Source organism: Cryphonectria parasitica, assembly GCF_011745365.1.
Source record: "Cryphonectria parasitica EP155 unplaced genomic scaffold M406scaffold_8, whole genome shotgun sequence".
In the NCBI taxonomy this organism is placed as follows: Eukaryota; Fungi; Ascomycota; class Sordariomycetes; order Diaporthales; family Cryphonectriaceae; genus Cryphonectria; species Cryphonectria parasitica.
Genome location: NW_024468916.1, coordinates 2,098,175 through 2,120,948, shown reverse-complemented (window position 1 = coordinate 2,120,948; position 22,774 = coordinate 2,098,175). Strand labels below are relative to the sequence as shown.

The 22,774-nt window shown below is 50.8% G+C and overlaps 7 protein-coding genes across 7 annotated transcripts; 3 read left to right on the top strand and 4 right to left on the bottom strand.

Annotated features, from left to right (window-relative positions):
* Window positions 1-621: 621 nt before the first annotated feature.
* M406DRAFT_358083 (ankyrin) lies at window positions 622-1,223 on the bottom strand. The gene has a single exon (XM_040923785.1). The coding sequence runs from the start codon at window positions 1,209-1,211 to the stop codon at window positions 783-785; it is 429 nt and encodes a 142-aa protein (XP_040772716.1). The 5' UTR covers window positions 1,212-1,223; the 3' UTR covers window positions 622-782.
* Window positions 1,224-3,672: 2,449 nt separating this feature from the next.
* M406DRAFT_74673 (uncharacterized protein) lies at window positions 3,673-4,628 on the top strand (the record flags this gene model as incomplete). The annotated part of the gene is made up of 2 exons (XM_040925760.1): window positions 3,673-3,777; window positions 4,053-4,628. 2 exons carry the CDS (start codon window positions 3,673-3,675, stop codon window positions 4,626-4,628), a joined length of 681 nt encoding a protein of 226 aa, XP_040772715.1.
* A 1,789-nt stretch (window positions 4,629-6,417) lies between these two features.
* On the top strand, window positions 6,418-8,440 carry M406DRAFT_108884 (uncharacterized protein; the record flags this gene model as incomplete). Its single annotated transcript, XM_040915323.1, has 5 exons — window positions 6,418-6,486; window positions 6,587-6,621; window positions 6,674-6,792; window positions 6,859-7,140; window positions 7,358-8,440. 5 exons carry the CDS (start codon window positions 6,418-6,420, stop codon window positions 8,032-8,034), a joined length of 1,182 nt encoding a protein of 393 aa, XP_040772714.1. The 3' UTR covers window positions 8,035-8,440.
* A 2,332-nt stretch (window positions 8,441-10,772) lies between these two features.
* Window positions 10,773-12,081, bottom strand: M406DRAFT_95002 (family 61 glycoside hydrolase; the record flags this gene model as incomplete). Its single annotated transcript, XM_040926288.1, has 2 exons — window positions 10,773-11,847; window positions 11,918-12,081. The coding sequence occupies 2 exons, from the start codon at window positions 12,079-12,081 to the stop codon at window positions 10,932-10,934; spliced, it is 1,080 nt and encodes a 359-aa protein (XP_040772713.1). The 3' UTR covers window positions 10,773-10,931.
* Window positions 12,082-15,625: 3,544 nt separating this feature from the next.
* On the bottom strand, window positions 15,626-16,868 carry M406DRAFT_342461 (family 43 glycoside hydrolase; the record flags this gene model as incomplete). The annotated part of the gene is made up of 5 exons (XM_040921776.1): window positions 15,626-16,138; window positions 16,214-16,245; window positions 16,306-16,462; window positions 16,532-16,775; window positions 16,834-16,868. The coding sequence occupies 5 exons, from the start codon at window positions 16,866-16,868 to the stop codon at window positions 15,626-15,628; spliced, it is 981 nt and encodes a 326-aa protein (XP_040772712.1).
* A 602-nt stretch (window positions 16,869-17,470) lies between these two features.
* M406DRAFT_49934 (uncharacterized protein) lies at window positions 17,471-19,870 on the bottom strand (the record flags this gene model as incomplete). Its single annotated transcript, XM_040924402.1, has 8 exons — window positions 17,471-17,639; window positions 17,805-18,060; window positions 18,123-18,481; window positions 18,510-18,865; window positions 18,926-19,230; window positions 19,294-19,399; window positions 19,456-19,589; window positions 19,825-19,870. 8 exons carry the CDS (start codon window positions 19,868-19,870, stop codon window positions 17,471-17,473), a joined length of 1,731 nt encoding a protein of 576 aa, XP_040772711.1.
* Window positions 19,871-21,332: 1,462 nt separating this feature from the next.
* Window positions 21,333-22,377, top strand: M406DRAFT_358082 (S-adenosyl-L-methionine-dependent methyltransferase; the record flags this gene model as incomplete). The annotated part of the gene is made up of 4 exons (XM_040923784.1): window positions 21,333-21,470; window positions 21,540-21,610; window positions 21,749-21,771; window positions 21,838-22,377. Coding segments are annotated over exons 1-4 (705 nt in total), but the record flags the coding sequence as incomplete, so codon positions are not given.
* Window positions 22,378-22,774: the final 397 nt, after the last annotated feature.

The window sequence follows — 22,774 nt, the reverse complement described above, 5'->3', positions numbered from 1 at the left end:
ACTTCCATTGGCTGTTTTCTCTCTGATCTCATTTCTTACCTCATCCAACAGCAAAGCCCCTCCACTCCCTACGCCTGCGCCTTGGAACGATGGAAAAGGCTTTGCTCAAAATCGCAGACACCGGAGCCTGCGCAATGGGGGCGCCCTTCTCAGTCACTCTGACCCTCAGGATCAGCTGTTCCTCGAGTCCCGAGAGACTGCCCACGGCAGTTGGGCTCACCTGGACACGGTATCCCGACAAGTCAACGGGTTTGTCTTGGCCACCATGGCCGCCGCCGAAGACCACATCTTGCATCCAGAAATCGATGTGGCCGCTGGGCTGGGCGAGAAATAGTGGGTGACAAAATACTGTCGCCCTACTGGAGGCAGTGAGTGGAGTTGGTTTTTCAGACTCGGAATTGTCGTCGGCATCTTCTCTGTTGGACCACCTTACCCCGGAATCCTCAAACGCTTCTTCATTTTTGAGTCGAGGCAGCATAGCATCTTCTAGGATACTGATAGTAGAGGAAGAGCCTGAAGTTTGGAGACTGGGCTTTCCGGATCACCATGAGAAAGAATTTGGCCACGATTCTTCCATCGTCATTGGTTATGCGATTGGCGGCAAGAGCACCATACTATTTTCGACCTTGGAACCCCAATGGTATTCACGCTGCATCTGTGTAGTTACGGATATAGAGAATTGGAGAGAAACTATTTGCTAGTTCTCAAACGCCTGAATCACTCGTGACCAGTCTGTCTGCTTGTACGATCTACTACTGCAGCAACGAACATGATATCCACTTTCAATTAGATGAATTTCCCACGCCGCATTGGTGCAGAAGCTTGACCATGGACTCCAAGCCTTCGTCTGATGCGGCGCGCAAAGCATTCGGCCTATTACTCGGCTCGATAAGGCCCCGTTCCCAAAGCAGTTGCAACATGGCCTCATGCTCCAACAGCACAGCATGTTTGAGCATAGTGCCCGCCCAGCCCGTCGGCCTTGCGCCGCGGTCAATGAGCTTGCGCATGATGGCCAAACTTCCACCAGCGGCAGCCGAGCACAACGCCGAGCCTCTCTGCTGCCCTTGACAGTCGTTCGGATCGGCACCGCGTTCCATGATGAAGTCGACCACAACCTCGTGACAGTACCGAGCGGCAATAATCAAAGGGTTGCAGTTGTGCTTGTCGCCTCCATGGATATCCACGCCTGCGTCTAGGAACCCACGCACCATGTCCAAACTGCCGAGCTCCGCGTGGTGGGCGAGAAGACGAACACCCTCTCGGGTGACAGGATCGTCTTTGAAAAAGGCCCTGATGTACTGAAACACCTCCCAGGATCGAGTATTCCACAGCGCTTTATAGAGGCATGAGCCTGGTCCAGTGAGGTGGTCGACTTGCCCGAACGGCTGACCACCGTAATCTGTGCTGTCCGGTGTGCCGCAAGAGGCCGGGTATATAGCCATACGGACCATGTCCAAGTCTCCACGGTGAGCGGCACCAATAATGGCACCAGCGGTTTTGCCTCGCCATTGCCCGGTATGGTGGTCAGATTGGTGGTCCTCGGAATCGAGCAGATGCTCCTGGAGGAGGCTCAGCACGTCCGCGTTGCCAGCCCAAGCAGCCAGCTGCATAGCGCAAGGAAACAACCCATTGTCATCCGTGGGAGAGTGACCAGCTTGTATCAACTGTTCAACCAAGCTGGTGTAGCCGAAGTAAGCCGCCGCGCTCAAGAGATTCAGATCCTCATTTAGTGTTTCGTCTTCTCGCCCACCATGGCTTGCCCAACCGCTTCGATAGCCTGGTGCATTGGATCCTCGCTCCAGAGCCAGCCAGCAGAGAGCATCGATGGTTGCGTCGTAATCAGCCCCTGGTACCTGAGCCTCTATGCTCTTCGCAATCTCCCGGATCTCGACGAAGCGACCTACTGCTGCGTCTTTCTCGTTGCGGACCCTGTGGACAAGATAGGACTGCCACAGTTTGTCAGCACCATGGCAATTCCGGATGTACCAATACTCCAGATGCTCCTTTGCCACAAAATTGTCCAGCAGTTGCGATTCAAAAAGAGCCGGCTGAAAAGCCACATAGAACTGTCCTGAAATGTGTTATTCGGGCCAGGGCTTATGAAAGACAACGATCGCCACGTGGAAACTTACTGCATACGAGCTTTAGTCTCAGTGCTCTCGCACAAGAATATGGCGTAGCGCGGGAAAAAATGCCGAATATCAGGATTTGGTGAATGATTTCGGGTGGGAAGTCCAGAATGTGCATCTTGACTACCGATTTTTTCTTCTTCTTCTTCTTCTTCTTCTTCTTCAACCCCTCTTTCGTCTCTTTCTTTCTTCTTTTTCCTTTAGTGGCTGGAAGATGTGAGTTTCGAGGTGATTGATCAGTCAATGGCAGTAAAAGTTCGGGAGGTAATTGTAGGCTTCGCAAAGCTCCAGCAAAAGCAAAGGTTGCGACGATGCTTTATGCTCAACTACATCTCTCCCTCGTAAGCACCGTCAGCAATTGGGGGCCCGTGTCACACACCCATGCATATAATTATCGCAGCGGCTGCAGGAGTCAAAATTTCAAAACTCTGACAGTGAGATAAGTTTAATTTTTTCGAAGCCACTTGATTCGATATGTACCTCCAGTCCTATAGTAGTTCAAATGGGTACCTGATGATGATAAAAATATTATTTATTCAATTCATACTGGCTAAATATATTCATAATTACCTAAAGATGTACGGATGTACTGAGCACTGCCGGGCCATAGGTGCGGTCCGAGAAGTAAAGCGATAGAGCTTTATTAGCCGATACACCGCCATCGGTTCGCTTCAGAGTTCTAGTTTCAGCCTTCGGACCGGGAATTCTAGCCGCTCTAGAGAAAAACCGAGGATACCTATTTCTGGACGATTGTGCCACAAGCAGATCTTTGTACGGGCAATACATTAGTGAATCAGTCCGCTAATTAGTGGCCTGGATAAGGAGGAAACATTGGATAGCCTTACTGTCAGGCTTTGAACTTCATATCTTTCATGCAGGTGAATTTTGTATACACCTCGTACAGCTCACTTATATATCATGATGTCACGGGCTGGAATAATCTAGTTACTAGACACATGTAGAGTATCTTGGGGACTTCTTCATTCTTTTTCTACCAGCATTATGTACTTAAATAGATTTGTAGCATATTTCCTTCTGAAATAATGACCATGACACACGTTTCAAGCCACATGATTACGGTATCGAGCTTCGGGAACTGGTTGCTCATACCTGAAGCATAAGAGCCTTTTGCTCAAGGACACAGTAGTCCAGTTAGTTATTCCTGGTCTACTAGAGTAGTCGTGCAGTTTTTGGAGACCAGGTGTTGATGTTGCTCGGACAGCAGCTTGATTGATGGGGGCGGCTCGGACGGAGACTGAGTAGACACCCAACATGCGACCAACATCGTCAATGTTTCTATTCCGAATGTTCAATCTACCCGGCCACAAGTACTCTCTCTCTCTCTCTATATATATATATATATTGATATATCAATGCTGGGCTCTTCACATGGTGTCTATAAATCCAGCATGTGTCCTCGGTCAGTCAAGCCAAGAATCAGTGTCAATCTACAACCAGCTCATTCCCATTTCACCGTGCATCAGCTTTCAAATCTTTCAAATTCTCTGTATTCAACGCCTGTTACATTTATATTATATTCATGATGCATTCCTCTCTGGCTAGAGTTGCAGGTCTTGTTCTTCTCGGATTTGGCAGCTTCTTGCTAGGCGTCGAAGGCGCACCACCCAGGGTCCTACCAGCTCGTGCTGTAAGTGGACCGCGGACAGCTGCAGTCCTGCCATAGTACTAATAATGTTCCTTAATAGGATACTGGCAATCAGCATCTCTGCGTATCTGACGGTGCATTGGACGGCCCATCATGTGTCTCAGACTCTGTTGAGGCAAGGTTTACTGACTACAAGGCGAGTGGCCATCTTATAGAGGATCATTGATATAATTGCCCAATAAACCTTTTTCTGGGTACGGGAATAATTGATGAGCCAAAAAACAAAGAAGAAAAAAAAAAACTAATTCACCTCTTAGAGAGCCAAAACATACACCCCAGTAGCAGTACCGAATCCCTTCGACAGCACCCATGGGTACAAAAACTCCAAACAATGGATACCGGACAGGAAATATGGCAATGTTTACAAAATTACGACGCCGCATTACACCGGAACTCTGGACCTGATTGCAATCAACCCGAAAGACAAGTCGATCACAGTTAAAGATGCAAACAATGACGACGACAAGACACCCGCAGCTGAAAAACTGTCACTCGCGGCGATTATGATGGGCCTATTTGTTGAAGAGGGCAAGATGAAGCCTAAGGATTTAAGCATCGTCCGCTTTGGTGAAACGGTGGTTGAACCGACTACGATAAAGGCCATCAACGAGGTGTACACGAGCTTGGGGAAGGTCAAAGGAGATGATACAACGATCACTATCACCTCAACAGCAACAGATGCCAAAGAAAAAGAGGCATTCACTGAGCTGCTTGACCACACAAAGTTTGGCTCAAATGTTCAGAAACTCAACGGCCTTTACAGTACAGGCAAGACAGTCGAGTCTTTTACTTTGTCTGGAGAAGGGCCTCAGCTAGAGTTTCATCTGGGTTAAATACCTCTGGGTTAGATACTTGACCTAGGTAAGACGCAGACTACACACATGTGTAGCTTTGGCTAGGTCTGAGATGTGGATCCCTTGCTTATAAGTGGGACATTCTACACGGAGCTCATATCAGTACCGCAGGCACGGTCCTCGATTGATGCTCTCGTGCTCATTCTTTCTTTGCCTTTTATGTTAGCGCGGTTATTAATATAGCCGGATTATACGAAATTTCGAGGTCGAGATAGTCCTCATTGCATCCAGGAGAAAGTGACTTTACGTGTACTTCTGATTTCCACAGACTCTGCCAAAGAGGATGAAAAGATGCGCTGCAAAGAGCATTGCCTCCATTAGCGGTGAGGCTACTCAATACCAATATTAAAACTTAGATCCACGACTGAGTAGTTGTACAGTGATCTATTTACTAGCAAGGAGTGTATGTTTACATATCCAGCTCTCCAGACTGCATTCTCAGAGTCGCCGTGCGAGTGATCGATGAGCAATCCCCATCTATCCATAACCCGAATACTTGGTAAGGTAAGTAAGCAATGTAACATTCTGGATATTGAATTCTGATACGCAGAATTCAGAGTCCTGGATATCGACATGGGCAGTTCAACATGCAACAAGACCATATCGAACTTAGAGATACTGGCCGTAACAATGTAACATGACAAATTGGTGGAAACCCGCCATAACCCCTCTCAAGAGATTAGCAGACAGACACGATAGCCGTCTAAAAATATCCACGGGATTCTGCAACTACTATCTGTGTGCAGCATTCCCAAATCATAATTTCCGGAGCACCGTTCCACCACAGAAAGCACTTGTCACCTGCGGACTAAATCGCCCAACCCCGGCTCGGGACGTCACGCAATCAACGACGAGGGCACCCACCGAAGCGGTGTGGGAACTCTGACGTGGTCGATACGGCCCACTTTTATTTGCCCCCTCGCAGACGTCTCTCTTACTACTATTGACTATGTACTGTCGAAGCCTAATTCTAGAAAGATTGTCCGGCGGTTCAGGCGGTCGGATGTTTTGGGTGTGCCTTGGGCAGAAGGGGGAAAGGAGTGGAGGAACGGGGCGCAACATCCGGCCTCGGGCGCCGAGCTTCCTTGCACGAAGCAAAATCCATCATGGGTCCGTGATTGGTTTCTGGTGGAGATGCTCTTGTACACCGGCCGGCGGGCCGTCAAATGAGGTCTCTTTTTTCCTGTCAGCGTACCTGTCTGGCGCGCGCATTGGGCGCCAGTTCGAAGAAGCAGGGCGACGATAGTCTTCCTGGTGGCTCCCACCCCGCAAGTGGATCCCACTTCTCCTCTCGCCCTGCATCTCTGGGCTGCTCCAGGTTCCCTGTCTGTCTGTCTCTCTCTCTCTCTTTCGCTCTCGTGTCACACAAAGAGGCACATTTCTGGCTCCTCTCATGATTGCTGTGCTAATGTACCCCGGGCGTCGTGGCATTTGAGTGGGTTTTCTTTCTGTTCCCAATCATTCCCATCCCCATTAACCCACGCGCCCAACCTTCTCTTCTTGTCTCCCCCTTTTCTTCCTTTTTCTTCCTTCTTTCTTTTTCCCCATTTTAACAGGGGTTCTTTCTTTTTGGAGACACCCTCAGGAGATGCCTCACAAAGGATGGGAAAAGGCGATTTCTCTCGAACTCTGACGGGAAGCGACTCGGGCTACGGGGACGACGCAAGCGAAAAAGCTTCCTCCTCATCCCAGCTGCACCCTCTAGGTGCGTCGATCGGCGCTCAAGTCATCTTTTCTCTCCTCAGGCCGCGCTTAGCGCCAGCTGACAATGTCGTTGAATCACTCAGCTCGCAAAGGATATGAGATCGGTCCGGCTTCGAAGTTGCAAATAGGAGACGTATGTGTGATCTTTCTTTTCTCTTTTCCCTTCCTTTGAGAGAGACAAAGAGAGATTGTGTGTGTGTGTGTGTGTGTGTGTGTGTGTATGAGAAATTCAGACAAAGAAGGAGAGGAAGGAGGAGAGAAGTGAAAAGTGAGAGAAAAATAGGAATGTTCTCCCAGCTGAGAATCTCAAACTCAAACAGGTATTTGAGTTCCTTTGGGCTGATTGCCCAGAGTTTGAATGGGAATGGAAATGTCTGGGCTACTCGCGGTTCATCGTCCTGCGACATAGTGACAGCTTTCCTCATTACTGCGCGTGTGTGTACGTATTACCCATTCCCAATCTTGTCTCTTTCTTTCCCGTTTTCTACCCTCATATTCGCAAGAGTCCACGTGCTGAACGACCGAACCCGTCCTTCCTCTCCTCACAGGCCGATATCCGTGGGAAACAAACGTGACTTCGCCAAGCCAGGCATTGATAACCTCCAGCAGGGGTACGTCTACGCATCTGGCGAAAAGGACCGCGACCGTGACGGGGCGGGGACAGACCCGCAGACGAACAACCACCAGCAGCAGAGGAACCTGCCCCAGCTCCCTTACTCCTCCGTAGGCCTGAGCCTTCGCAGCGGTCGACACCGGGTCAAGGATGACTCGAGGGCCAATTATGCCGGTAAATAATGATTCCATCTCTTCTACGTGCCCTGCCCTCCCCAATTTTCCATCCATTGCCTATGTCTTGTGTGTGTGTGTGTGTGTGTGTGTGTGTGTGTGTGTGTGTATGTATGTGTGCGCTCGCGCGTCTGTGGTGAGAATAGCCACAATGCAATCATATACATACTTACATATTCTCACATTTTTACTGATCACTCTCTTCATTCGTACTTCAGACATTGTCGAGGTGGACCATGAGGCCCAGGTCATGGTGATTGGCGATGTCGCCCGCTACTTTGACCGCGTTCGGAAGAATGTCAACAAGGCTTTCATGCGACAGATGCTACGAGAGGCTCTAGGCCCATATTGCCAGCGCAAGAAGAGCGAATCTGCCGCAGCAGGTGTCCGAGGGTGGGGGAATAGCGCCGTGGCGCTGGTCAAGGCGCCGTCGACTACAGACGGGGACCATGGGCTCGAGCAGGCCGGCGGGCACCAGGGCGAGGGAGAGGCCGAGGGCAGCATCGTGAAGCACCACCAGCAGCAGCCATTACAACTACACGATGGAGAGGAGCAGATCCCGCTCGAAACGCCCATGGAGAAAGACATGGAAGATTTCTTCAGCGACACGACGCGGGAGGAGGACGACTGGGACGCGGGCAGCGTGCAGTCGACTGCGTACTCGCCGCGGCCGTCGGATGACCGCCGCCCTCACAGGGGTTTCTCTCGCAGTCGAACCCTGGACAACGTCACCGCGGTCAGGCCTGGTATGGATAAGGCCGGGCTGAGCAGTCTGCGCAGCCTGAGGCAGGGTCTGCCTGGTGGTGACGACCATGATGATACGCTATCCTTGCGGTCTTTGGCCATGGTCGGGCGGTCCGATTCGTTCTCGTCATCCAGAAGATCAAGGAAATGACGACGATGACATGTGCAGGATGATTCTTGGCTTCATGTGTTGGCGTTGATAGGCATGCGACTACGAATTTCTTTTTCTTTTCCTCATTTTCTTTTACTCGGAACTCATGAACGACTTCGTCATGGTTTCGTGTCAACAACAGAGATTGACAGCACAGCATATGAGCGACACTTGATGACGGGAGGAACGATCACAGCGTCTTGTCTTGTTTGGAATTTCCCTTCTATTTTCATCATCTTGGTTTTTGTTCTCGTTTCTCTTCCCTTCTGAACCACTAGTCTGGTCTACCCTTTAACTTGTCCGCTTTCCCCCTTTGATGCGTTATGCAAACAACTTCAGAAACAACCTAGAAGTTTATCAAACAACAGATATGTTTTGGCATTTCAATATACAACGACAACGATCAGATCTGTTCACTAAGATAAGGTGTGAAAGTTTCGCTACATGGAAGTATTTGATTATGTTCAGGCACTGACCTCTCGGTACGGTGAACATAAAGCAATAAACTTTCGTTAGCTCATCATCAGGGGTTGGGTCACTATATAGAAGGATGGTGTCAGCATGCATGGCTGCCCAAACGCCCATAACCTCGCAATTCAGTCATCTAATCATGTGCTACTCAGGCCGTTTCAGCTAACTTCTTTTGTACTTAATATTGACCTCTCAGGGTGCCACCTTTCAAAGACATAAGGTTGAGCAGTCATAATACGAGCTTAGGAAGCAAATCACTCAAGAGATGCAACAGCCGGGTGTGTACCCCAAGGATAAGTGATACCCAATCTATTGCTAAATTTGAGTAGGTATACATATTTTTATTTTTATTTTTTTGTTGAAATATCGTGCTGGAATTTGATATCGCCATGAAAAAGACGAGGGCTCAAGATGCACTGCTGGGACATAATGTCGCTGCTCCTTCGGCACCAAACCGGGCGGGACGTATATCCGAATCCAAGATATTTCCCTAGACTACCACTGCACCGGCGAAAATGCCTGCTGGTACGCCAGGGACGGCGCTGCAACAACTACCTACGTCCTAATCACTGAAGCCAACATCAACCGCTGCATAGGGATTTTCACAGAGAAAATAAGTCTACCCTATATCGTGGCCCATGACCGCTTCATGGTTTTTGAACTCTACCGGGTGGCTTTCACAACTTCACAGCCATCAAGAATCTATGGGCAAGAAGCCGATAGTGACAACCAGACCTCTCTTTTCTTATTAATAAAGAAAGTTCTTGATGTCTCGCCAGAAACCCCCTTTCGACTCTTCACGTATGTGCTCATGGACTGGCACATGACAGTCATGAACGGGAAGACGGCGACGATCAAGATGAGGATGAGGACTTCGAAGTTGGGAAGTGTTCTCACCCGCATCTGATCACCATTGGTTCTTGATCTTCTCACGTACGAGTGGATTTTGAGGCGACTGAAATGGTATAGTGGGGGCCCACTGATGAACCGTTGACAGAAGCATTTATGGGGGTATGATGGGAAGATAATATAGTAATGAGATTGATTTGTTTGCCCCGATGGGTCAGCTCGCAATGGCGGAGTGTTGATGGCAATATCTAGCATGCACATGATCCTGATGTGTGATTGCCGCGCATTTATAACGTGCATCATGTCAAGTGGAGTAGGAAGTCTCTACAAAACGCAGCAGTGAGGTGAAGGGCTCCAAGGATGAATGTGATTTGCTTTGATTGATGCAGCGTCTCGTGCATATTCAACTTAAAAGAGTTAAAAATGCAACTAGCAATGTCGTTTGCGGATCAATAGCAAACGGTGAGCTGCTATTAGTCTCCAAAGCCGCCTTGTTCACGATAACGTGATGTCCAATCGCTGCAGTTCGAATCAGCCGTACTATGGAATTGTCAAGCGTGTAGAAGAAGCGTGAGGTCCCTGAAGAGCAAGTCGAACCCGGCTCGTTAGTCCAATGATTTAAATTTCTGCCTGAGATGTTACACTCACATTATTGCCAACCACTCGAAGAGGGACAGGAAGAGAGAAGAGGAAGAAGAGAGGCTGTGAAATCAAATTCTTGTATTAATACACAGCTCGAAAGGACAGACCATTTCCAGTTCTGATAGGGTAGATAATGAGGATGATCATGTCTCTATCACGCACATTCTCGAACTGCCTTTCAAGAAGGCACAAGAAGCTATTGTACCCACGCTGCCCAGTCTCATTAGATAGCCCTGCTCCCCCCCCCCCCCTCTTTCCCCCCTCTCCTTACTATTCCCCCCCCAATCAGAGAAAAGATATTGAAAGAAAGAAAGGTCCCATCTTCAAAGCTCAACCGTATATCACCTCACCTTCACACACAAGCTTTCTCCAAGCACTACAAACCCCGGCAGTATCCGCCCATCTCGGCAGCTTCCGGGGCGTTTAGGTAGATGCTGTGTGGATCCTGGAAGATCCCAACAAGAGCCTTGATCACGGTTAGTACCGTAGTCTTAGCTGTGCGCGACAAGGGGTTTGCGGGAAACTGTCCTGCATTAGGCAAAGCTTAAGTTTCGAGGACTGCAAGTTAGAAACGAGCCAGGGTCTTTCGCTTGCTTCGATAAGCCTCCTGCAATCTCCTTTGGGTGAAGAAACATCTAGACAAACATGGTGTGGGAAACACGATTGGAGGGTTTTCTGGCAGAGGGGAAAGTCGGATGGTCACTCGGGACAAGGATGCACAGTAATAGTCAAAAATATGTGGTCTTGAAAAAAAAGATATCCTTGTCTTTTTGTTTGTGAATTCATATACAGAATGAATCGAATCTTTCGCTCTCAGTATCTAACAGTCACTCGGACTAACAACCTTCCCTTCATAGCCCTGGGTTTCCGCCACGAGAATCAAACAAATGTACAGTGCATTTCGCATACCATCTTGGTTGTCCATCAGGCGTCATTTACAGAGCGAGCTGACGGGCGTGGCGACGCTTCTTGCAGCTCTTGGAAGCAGCAGCAGCAGAAGACGTCGTGGCCGCGGCGGCAACAGAGGAGCTGGTGGCGCTCTCCACAGCGACGGCGCTCGCAGAAGTGGTAGCGACAGCAGCAGCAGAGGAGGTGGCAGCCACAGAAGAGGTAGCGGCAACGGCGGCAGAAGAAGTGGCCGCAGCCGAGGAAACGGCAGCAGCAGTGGTAGTGGCAGCAGAGGAGCCAGAGCCGGAGTCTGAGACGCCAGTGGTGATGGCGGCGGAGCTGCCGGTGATGGAGACCTCAGACTGGACCAGGTTGGTACCGGCGGCGATCTGGGTGGGGCCTGGGATGTCGTAGGTGGTGAGGGTCTCGTAGATGTCGACGAGGATACCAGCGTCGCTCTCGGAGTAGAGGGCCTCACCCAGAGTTCCGGTGGGGGCGAGGGTGCCGGTGCCGGTGACAGCCAGGTTGAAGCACTGGGGGTAGTTCTGGGCGCCGTCAGATTCCTCGGCCGAGTGCAGGGCAATAATCTCGTGTCGCCAGACGTAGTTGCCGGTCGCAAGGTCCTCGGGGATCTTGACGACCCACGAGTTGTTGTTGGCGATCAGGTTGTCGGAGCCCCAGGTGCCGGGGAGGGTGGAGTCGTCCACCAGACCGACGGCGGCGATCTTGAAAAACTCCAGGTCCGTCTTTGTAACTGACGTACAGTCTCCATTGCAATTTGCAAGGTAATCAATTACAGGACCATGGTGAGAGGAAGGCCACGCTGTCCAGTAGACCTCGATCTCGTCACCAGCCTGGACGCTGGCGTATCCACCGGCGGGGGTGGCGTCCACATGGCAGATGATATCGCCAGAGGCATAGGCACTCGGAGCAACGTAGCCATTGTCTGTGTCAGAGGCAGTCCTAAATCACACCTTGTCAGAGTCATGAAAGGAACCATGGTGAGAAAAGGGTGTAATTGGCATCCACATACCATCCGACGACAGTGGGCGGGTCGCTCTCGTATGGGTAGACCGTGGGGTCATATCCATCATACCACACACCAGCAACGTTGATACCGTAGGTGTGGCCGTGGGCAGACACGACAGCAGCACCAGCAGCAGCCGCAGCCGCGATCTTGAAAGCAGTGGAAGACATTTTACTGTACTTTGTGGGGGTTGTAGTTTGCGGAGGTTGAATGGTTCGATAGACCGGCTTCTTTGGAAGGGAGTGGATGGCAGAATGAGCAAAGAGAAAAGAAAGTGGGTTGTCTTCAGTCAATGAAGCAAATGAATGTCAACGAGAATATCTCGAAATGTGAACGAAAGGAAGGTTGATCTCCGGACTGGTAGCCTGAGGAAAGGTTAGCGAGAGAAGAGAAACATCAACAACATGGCCAAGACAGGCCACAAGAGGGGGAGGCTTTATACAAGGCGTGGCCATACCAACAGCCCATATGCTGTGCGGTTGCCATCATCCCCTTTGGGACGGTATGCTCGGCACACCCGGTTGATGAGAGGTGGGACGAGGTTTTGTTCCCGCCTGGACCCCGCCTGGCCCCCTCCAGGGTCCCTGCTCATTTGACGAGGGACATCCAGTCGGAATATTTTCACCTGCGTGTTCTGTTTCAGTGAAATGAATCTTTATGAGCCCAGCCCACTCGCGAACCCAGGGGAAAGGGGGGCCGAAGATGACCAAGGAGTCATCCTTTCCCTCCATGGGACGAATACATGGGCACAATGCCCGTCCGCCTTCACGACTTCAACTTGGACGAGGACAAGACAGGACGCCGAGACCTGTCAGATCTTGGAAGAAGTCTTGGCGATGGTTTAAAAGCATACAGAATAGGCAAATCGAGGGTATGGAGACTATTCTGGCGCCAAGAAGAGCTTGAGGAGCCGTTACTGCCCTGATCTCGGAACGCAGGCCGGAGAACCAGGTCGACTGATCATAACATACAGTAGGCGCCCAAAGTATAATGCAGGTGTCCAGGATGGCGGGGAGCCGCCGCAACGATGCGAGCCAATGACGACGCCGTGGGCCGAGCTGGAGTCGGCCTGAGGCTGAAAGCAAGTAACCTACATACTATGTATTAGGCGGGAGCTCAATCTTGAAGCCTTATGTTCGATGACAGCAAACAGAGAGGGCTTTGTGTATACGAGTCGTCATCTCCCTTTTATGGCACAGATCGATTCTTCATCTCCTTCCTCAAACCGCTTTCCCTCGTCTCCCATCTGCTGTAGGAGACAGGTGGAACCCCCAGTTCAATTAAACCGCCTTGGAAGCCCGAGGGCGGCCCTGTAGTAATGATAATGTGATAGGGGCATGATGGTGTAGATTGTCCAGGATGTGGCGGGGTCTAGTGAAAACAAGCCGTGGACGCTTTGGTGATCGCTTGTAGCAGGGCGCGAAATGAAGGACAGCGGCTGGGCTGCAAGGAGGAGGAGCCAAAGGGGGTCATTTGTACAGTACAGTCCACACCCTGGTACCATCCTTACAGTAGCATGCGCCGAAACTATCCCAGGCCACAGGGGGTGGGGGATGAGCCGCCCTCGACAGGCAACCCTGCTCGAGGAGTGCTTCCAAGCACCCTCCTGGAGGAGGAATGTTAGTTCTTAAGACGTGTGCCCTACAAATATCCTAACATTGTTTCTGGTCTGCGAACGGAGAAGGAGGAGAAGCAGGCCCACCCTGGTTGTTTGGATCTCGCACCACTCCAGGGCGGACGCTGCAGAAATAGCGCTGCAGACAAACAAGAATCATCATCATCCATCAGCCTTTTATCTCGCACCATCACTGTTTAGGAGTGCAGGGCGGGAGTGAGCCGCCAGCCATTCATGCCTGCAGGATCTGTCTGAATTGTTTCTTCCTGCAGCCTGGGACTTGTAACGCCATCCTACCATTTTCCCTGCCGGCGCTTGGACTGGGCCAAGGCCACGGTCGCTGTCGCTGCTGCTGCTACCCAGCGTGGTCATCGATCGAGACAAGCTGTAGGTTACCACACCATGCGGTAATTCGGGCAGCTTCTCGTCTAGCGGATCTTACCTTGCAGTGGCCTGGGGTCTTTGATACCAGCATGCAGCTCGTAGCTGGGAATTCAGCCCCTTGCATGTTGTCCCCAGGAGGCAGAACAAACGCACACTGAGGACAGCTTGAGATTCCTTCGACTCGAAAAGAGCTTTGGCAGACTGGTCTCCTCATTAAGGAGGCGCACTTGCGGCTATCATATAGAGCGCTGTATGCCCACCTCGGCTCTGATGCCCCAATTTGGCGCCATTCCCCAGAAGCCCATTCATGCAGAACTGATCATGTGTTAGACCCTTGTAGTGTAGAGCACACACGCCTTGATCGTCGACAGCATTCACGTCGCTGTGGTTATATTTGGCTACGGACAACTTATAGGGAATTCGTAAAGTCTAAATGGACCCAAGTTATTGGTTAGACGTTTCTGTGCATTGTATCCATGTGAAGATCCGAGCGCGGTGAAATCTGTGCACAGTCTGAGTAAGTTCGAGTTGTACATAGTATGGTCACTTCCTCGAGCCACGCAACAACTTATCGTTCAAGCTTTGCCTTTTCCCACTCCCAGCAAATTATGCATATTATTCCAACTTATCCTTTCTGGCTCATGCACAACCTAAAATAATAGCACAGCCACCTCCTCTGTTCTCGAGGGGGGCTTGTCGTTAAGACAAGAGAGTTGGTTGTCCTGTGCTCCACAATGACTTCATTCCGCCCTATAGACACCTGCGAAACGCCGATCTGACTGACTGATGTCACCTTACAGTAGACAGACGCACGCGCGAACCCCTTACCCATTGTGTCTCTAGATATAGCATTTACATAGTAATCTGACGTCTTGTTGGAGAACCTGATCTCAATGACAGCAAAACCTAGTGAGTGCATAGTAGTGAATCAAGGCAGAAACCCGGCGCGCTTGTTTCGTGTATGACACCTGTGACGGAAGAGGCGAGGATGCATGACGAAGGCTGAATGAATCTGTTGTTTATGTGTGTGTGTGTGTGTGTGTGTGACACAAGCGCAACTACTTTTCAAGCCCACAGCATTGCGAGAGCGAGTACAAATATTGCCAGAGTTCCCTCATCTTTTTCAACTTTCCGAGTAACATCTCAAAATTCAAGTCCGACTCTAAACTTTCAACGCTTGCTCAGCAACACCCATCATTTTCTTATATATAAAAAAATCATCAGTCATGGATTTCGTCAAGGACCAGGTCGAGAACAAGTTGAACAAGGACGCCCAGCCCGGCAACAGCGTCGAGTCCGCCGCCGACAACGGTGTCAACTCAGGTATGTTGGCCACTTCATTATTCTCTTTTGGGGGGTTCTGCTCTTTGGGACCTCTTTCTCATGCTAACCATCTGTCCTCAGAGGTCGATAAGCTGGCCGGCGATGCTGGCGTTCCTCAGCAGGATGATAGCACCATCAACGAATTTGTCGATGACAAGGTCAACAACGACATCCCTGGCGGCAACTAAATCTGAACGGGGGACGAAAAGAAAAGAAAGGACCCTTGCCCGTCCCATGACGGAGGGATGATTTCAGTGTCGCATATATTACTTTTGCATGTTATAGCGCTAGCGTCCTCGAAATAATTCTACCAACCTCACAACACCACCTGCTGTGCAATGCAAGACCAAGTTTCGTGAAGCTGCCTCCCGTACCCCACCCCTCACCCTACCTCATTGCCAAGCAGCGCTCAAGGCCCCCACTATCGTCTCGTTGATAGGCAGCACGCTGCCATGCCTCAGTCCCGTCGGAAAGTCTACCGTGCTACTGTTCGCCCAGCCGCTGTTGCTCATCGGGTCCGAGCTCACCAGCGGGAAATACCCATTCCCCCCGTAGTAATCCACAAGCAGGTGCACTTCTCCGCTGGCTACATTGTCCCAGTACGCGGCGGGGCCTTCGGTCTCTGCACGGATGTACGCACTGCTGCCTCCAGGCCGCGTCCAGGTGCCAAAGAGGCCTGTGGTCGAGTACTCCACAAACACGTCCTTCAGCGTCTCGTCCTTCAGGAAGCGCAGGAACGTGTCGGATGAGTCTGGGTATGGAAGGATCGTCAGGTCGATGATGTCTGTGGGCGAGTAGTCGATGTATGTCTGCGGTGCGGTGAAGGTCTGGAAGTCGCTCGTATAGGAATAGCGGATCATTATGTTTGTCGCATTGCCGGTGTGATTGGTGTCGCTTTCATCATACTGATGCCATGTCAGCCAACTCTGATACATCCTCCCTGCATAAGCCCAGATCTCCAGTAGGCACATTGAACCTACAAACTTGGACGCCCAGTGTGTCAAGTATTGGCCTGTGATGAGAAACGTTAGCTTGATGCTGTTGTTCATGACAATACTCTTGAGACACGCACCTTTGCTTGGGTCCCAGACTGCTTCAGGAGCCCAGACCATCCCGGCTGTCTCGTCCTCTACCGTCACCAGCCGTTCGTTGGTCCAATCCACGAGGTTCGTGCTCTCCCATACGAAAATGCCTCGTGAGCCTGTTCTCTCAGATGCGTCCCAAGTTGTCTACAGCATAATCAGCTTCATAATTCGACCACCAGGAGCATCAGGCGTTGGGATTATCACTATACACACCTTGCTGATGTCGAGATCCGTGCCCACGATATACCATTTGTTCCCAGCCTCATCTCCTCCGCCCGAGACGATAGCAGGATCGCGCACGCCACCCGTCCCCAAGGTTGGGACGAGGATAGGGTTCCCACCATTCAGTGCCGACAGCGAGACAGCATTGTTGTCCTGGCTGAGATAGAAGTAGACATAGGGGTCATCCCCTAGGAAGAAAGCGCCCAGATACCCTGTCAAGCTTGAATCTGCCCTCCTTGACGGCGACGAGCCGAGGTCAGGTAGGCTGGGCAGAGCAACAGTGAGACTTGAACCAGCCAAGAGCAATGCTGCCGTAGCAACCTTCCATTGCGAAGCCATCATGCAGAATGAGCTTTGTCAAATCCCGTCTTTTTCTTTTTAGTTTGAAGCAATGACACCGAACAGAAAGGAGATTCAGGTAGTCGGATGGGAAGAATTGCGGCAACGAGGTTCTAATAAGTGATCGACGACAAACACCCTTTGGGAACCTTATTTGATGCTGTGGTATAGCGAAACTGTGTGACTGCAGATCACAAGTCTAATCTCTGGTATTGGACAAGAGAAAGCCCAGATCGGGTCCCTCATCTGCACCTTTATTTATGTATACGAGATCATCCTTTAGCCAGGGTTGGTACTATGCAGATATTGGCCGCAGCAAGACCCAGAATCAAACTTAGCCGTCGTTAGTCGTCCTCCTCGGCATGAATAACTCCAGAGTGGATTCGGCTCCCCTTCCCCAGAATTTCCTTTTAGCGGCCCTATCAGTGAAGTTCAATCTTGGCCTGGTGCGCGCTTGGCAGAGGGTACCAACTGGATTGACATGTGCCAAGCTTGCGGGGATAGCATAGTGTACTGTAGATATGGATATCCCATGATGAGCGGCACCGTTATGGGCGGTGGGCATGACTGCTAAGCTTTTGGAAGGCTGTTTCACGGTGGGTCACCGAGCTCGGCTTCGGCGTGAATGTGATTGTCCGTTGTCGAGAGCAAACCAGGCCAGTCGCAATCAGCCGAAAGACCAAGCATGGAGTTAAAGGCGACCTGTCGAGTCTCCAACGTCTGAGTGGAGATGGAGCTTTCTTGGGAGTCAAGGAGATGCCTGGAATCCCCGAAACTTTCTTGTAAGCCTGCTTCTTGGCCAGGGTCCTCGCCACACTCTTCAAAGGACCTCTTGGCTGGAGTCGAGCCTCGCTGCTGCGTCTCTGCACCCTGGCTTTCGTCTGAGTGTGTCAGGTCTATGACCTGCGGTTGGCTTTGAGTAAACCCAGGTGCTCGCGTTCTCTGCTCAGTCAGGTCGACTGCGCTCGGATGCGGGGAACTAGTCTCTTGACTGTGATACTTATCCTTGGGCCCTGCATGGCCAGGTACGGTCTCTTGACCCGCCCCAGAATCAGTCGTTGTTTGACTAGAATGCTCTGGCTCTCCTATATCCAATGTCGCGGCCAGTTCGGCCATGTACTCGTCATGATGAAAGACTTCGCCTGTGCAGTAGTCACCGAAGAGTCTTTGGATGGTGATCCCTATCATGACAATTATTTAGCAGGAAACGAGGTCGGTTGGGATCATTAGCACATCAATTTACCTTCTTTGATCCAGCGCACAGAGTTCACAGAACAGGGCCAGACGTCCCTAGGTCTGAAGACCTGGAGCAGATGACAAAGCTCGCGGTAGGAGGAGTGACGCGCATAAGGAAACCTGATCCTGTTGGGAAGAGCGCTGGCTGCTTCTCTTCCCCGGCCTTCATCTGAAGCCTTGGTGAGTGATGCCAGCGCCCTTTGCAGGTCTGTCTCATCACTCTCAACTTCCTCGGTATTTGATCGAGGAAGGCTAAGAGTGACCGGGCGCTGTCCCGATGCCGCACTCAGGAGGAAATTCGGCAGTGACGACTTGAGATCTGGGGATAGGTTTTTGCTCGTATCGACGCTGCTCTTGTTAGCTCGGCTAAATTGACAAATCGCATGATGCATACCTCTGAAGGAGAATACGAGCGTCTTCGGGGCTCAGAACCAACTCTTCGTTTTGCTCAAGATCACCAGCCCCACCGCCGATGCCAATCTCGGCCATATCACTGGTGCTGGTCAGATGGGCAACAATCGGGGTGATGTAGACTATTCTCCCATCAGCCATGGTCGAACAACGCGTGCCCTTCTCGCAGCTGTGCAATCGAACAGCGTCGTCGCTTGTCAAAAGTCCAGGCTGAAATCGATTCCCGCATGTGAATCCAGTTAGCGCCGGAGCTTCAGGACTCAGGTGCATGTATTGGCCATCCTGAAGTGGGACCTGGAGAGACTTATAGACGTTGAGCTTGTAGTCATCAACGTGAATCTATGAGTGAATCCAGTTTAGTAGGAAATTTTGATAGAGCGATGGAAAGAGACAGCGCACCCGAGTATCCAGAGCCTTGGCTAGTGCGATCCAGACCTCTTCATAGCCGTAAGTCCAGGCCGAGAAATAGAATTTGGTTGTCTTGGGATACTGTGCCACCTTTTCGATAAGCTCGCGGAGTCCTTCGGCTTTCGTCTGAAAGACTAGGTCCTCGGTAAAACTCGTGTCTAGATAAACTCTGTCAAGTGACTTGAGGCCGGAGGAATACTCAACCATGCAGGGACTTCGTCCAATGGCGTTTACGTGCCACGGCTCACTCCGGATATCTCCCGTGTAGACCACTGCTTTGCCATTTCCCTCAAAGACTGACAAGTCAATCAATGATTACAGGGACATGGAAGATGAAGGGGGTGGGGGTGTGAGCTTACGGAACATGACAGCACCGGGGCAGTGATTAGCATCGAAGAGGGTAACACATATGATGTTACCAGGTTCTAGCTCGATCTCTGTGGGTGTATCGAGAGGCAACGATTTCTGAATCGTCATTAGCTCGGGCAATCTAGCGGCAGCTTTCCCAGAAGTCTCCATACCAGCCTCCTCTTTTGGTGCTTGTATGTGATCTCCTCCTTCTCAAGCCGTCCTTGATGGAAGTTGATCCGAGATGAGTATCTCTGAAGCTTCAGGAGCATGGCTCGGGTGGCGGCTGAGCAGTAAACGCTGTGTTCTGATGTCATCACCTGGACTTCACTACATTGGGGCATGCGCCGCGCGCGCTGTGGACATACGGTCGGCCCTTATATGTGTCCAGCCCTGCCAGGTGGTCACTATGGATGTGACTGAGGAAACACACCAGAGGGGCATTGCCCGCAATGCCACGAAAGAAGTCCACTGTGCAGGAATTAAGTCCTAGTTAGCGAGGTGAACAGGTCAAACCCACAAGAACTGGACCAAGAGAGTACCTCTGACTCCAGGAAATTCCCTTATGACTCCGTCAAAAGTCGACATTTCCTCAAGGAAGGTGTGTCTGCGATCAGAAATCGAAGAAGTGGAACTTGATATGGTAAAAAGCGGTCTTCAGCGCTCGTAGTAGGTTCCCGGTGGGCTGAATTAACTGCTCACTTCAGATTGGTATGCGCGAGCAGTGACGCGTCGAAAGACTGTAATTCATGTTTTATTGCAAAAAAGCAAAGGGTCACGAGGATGATGACTCTGATGCAAAAGACTGTATGGAGGAAGATAATTTAAAGAATCCAAGTGCTTCGTTCTAGGCATCCGCGCGGGTTGGGGTCAAGTACTTCAAAGTACCTAAGTGCTCAATTAGTCGCGTACGTAATTCACGTAGCAAGTACGTTCTGCATATTGACGAGTGTTAGCGACAAAATCAGGCCTGGCTCTAGCTCATCCAGGACCCCTAAACCCCCTGTACCCGTCCACACCTCCTCAATTCCCAGCCCCAACGAATCGGGTTGGTAGGGCTGATAGACCAACAGCTAAAGGGCTTCCTACAAGGACAGTGATAAGTCATGACGTGGACAGGGCCCTACATTTAAATATCAGATCTCATGTGTACAACGATCAACGATCATACTTTTTCTGGCACTCTTTATTCGACTCATATGGTAATTAACTCTCCCCACCTCTCTTTCTGCCCCCCCCCCCCCCCAATTTTCTTCTTCAAATCTTTTTCTCCTCTTCTTTTCTCTCCATTCTTCACCTTCTCTATGTGAGCCTGTAGGTAAGGTCTCACCCCTTCGTCATGTGAATGGAACATTCCGTAACGATCTTACACAGATTCTTGAACCTTGACAGGCACTTATTATCACTACGTAAGTATGTACTCCAACCCATAGTGAGTATGATTGGTGGCTAGTGGGGCGTTGGATGAATGCTCCGAGAATCTTAGACTGGATGGTGGCCACTGGAATGGAAGATCTCAGTACAGTAAAGCTGCTATGGGAATCTTCCGATCCATATCTCCGGGACAAGACGTGGGGAAATGTTGCGGGGATTGTTGGCCATTAACTTCTTCTAATAGGCAGATGATATCGTACGATGGTTACCAATTCGGACTGGGCCTACCCATTCGGCTAGGCATGTGTAGAGACGGGAAACCAGAGGCTTGTTAGTGAGGTCCGCGGCATAAGCGACTTGCATACCATTCTGGTACATCTAATGGGTAATACGACTTAACGCAAACGTTATTCCCACTAATCTTGCCCATGCCAGCCACTCAGCAGCGGCATCTAGGGCCCAGTATACCCTGAAGGGCAACGCGCCGAACTCAACGGGTGGACCGCGGGGACACCTCATTTGCCGGCATTAGTTTCAAGAAAAGAAAAAAAAAGAAAAAAAGCTGTCAGGCTTGCGTACGCCCAAGTCTCGCTTGTTGGTCGAGGAGGTCCGCCTTCAGGCCCTGGCCACTCGGCCGACGGACTTTCTTCTGTCCTCTACTTATTCACTCAATTCACTCTCACAGGTTTCGAAAGAGTTGGCCAAATCTACTGCGCGCGGCCTCGCACAGTGTGTCACCCAGAATGGCATCGCCATCATCCAGCCGCAAATCAGTTTCTGGGAGCGAGAGCGGGAGCACCGGGAGGCAATCCACGTGAGGAAACCCCTTGACCGTTTTCAATCTGGCAATCCCATGGGGCTCCACACTTAACAACCTGTCCAGGGGAGAAACTATACCTGACGCACTGTCAGTTGAAGAGCATGGAAGACAGTGGAATGCATATCGAGAAGGAAGTAAGTAATTGATCGCTGTGCTTGTCTGTTTTCAAGTCATTTTTTTTATTCTGTTTCCCTCTTCCTTCTCTCAATTTTTGTTTGGGGGCATTGGATCACGACATATCTGCTGTCTCAAATGACTGACTTGCCCTACAGAATACCTCCTACCTAACGACGGGGTACTTACAGATCCCCATTAACCTACAGCATAGCAAACTTGGGCAGCGGGCTGACTATGGCGTCAGGACGAGCAAGACCGTCTGGACATGCAACACAATATGTGGAGGCTGCGGCTGGGTGGAAGACTCTACCTCGCCCCTGTTGGACACCCTTCCCAGGTCCTCGATATAGGAACTGGCACAGGTATATGGGCTCTGCAATTCGCAGCAGAGCATCCCACGTCGAATGTGATTGGAACCGATATCAGCATGATTCAGCCCAGACATAATCTTCCGCCAAACTGCTTATTTATCCGCGAGGACAGCGAGGAAGAGTGGATCTTCGACATCAAATTCGATTTCATCCACTGGAGGCTAATGGTATCCTGTTTCCATGACCACAAAGAGATGCTCCAGAAAGTATACGACAACCTCGTCCCGGGCGGGTGGGCAGAGTTTCAAGAGTGGTCGTGTGAATTCCTCGGCGCGGATGGCCGTGCCGAGGAGAATCTGCAGGCTTCAGTCCTGGGTAGATTCATAGAGACGCTCATAGCTGGTGGAGCCGCGACCGGACGGGATTTCCGGGCCCCTCGCAAGTATAAGCGCTGGATGACCGAGCTAGGTTTCACTGATGTCGTGGAAAGACAAGTCCTGGCGCCCATCAATGCATGGCCGCTTGACCCTCACGATCGGATGATGGGAACTTGGGTCTGCCTGGACCTCATCAAGCTTGTGCGGGCCACGACGAAGCTTCTTCATGCCGGGGGGATGCCGCTGGAGGAGATACCCGGCTTTCAGGATCAGTGTTGTCAGTGTCTGACGCAAAAGACAATGCGCGTCTACTCGCCTTGTAAGTCGACCACAATATATCCCGATGTGCTGGCCTCAGCATCAGCTCTTCAGGTCATCGTTTTCCCTGACACATCGTCACAGCATATATCATTTACGGACGGAAACCTGCGAGCCTCCCGCTGCCAAGTCCTTTCACACCTGCAGGATTTACGAGCACCAGCCCGCACCCGGG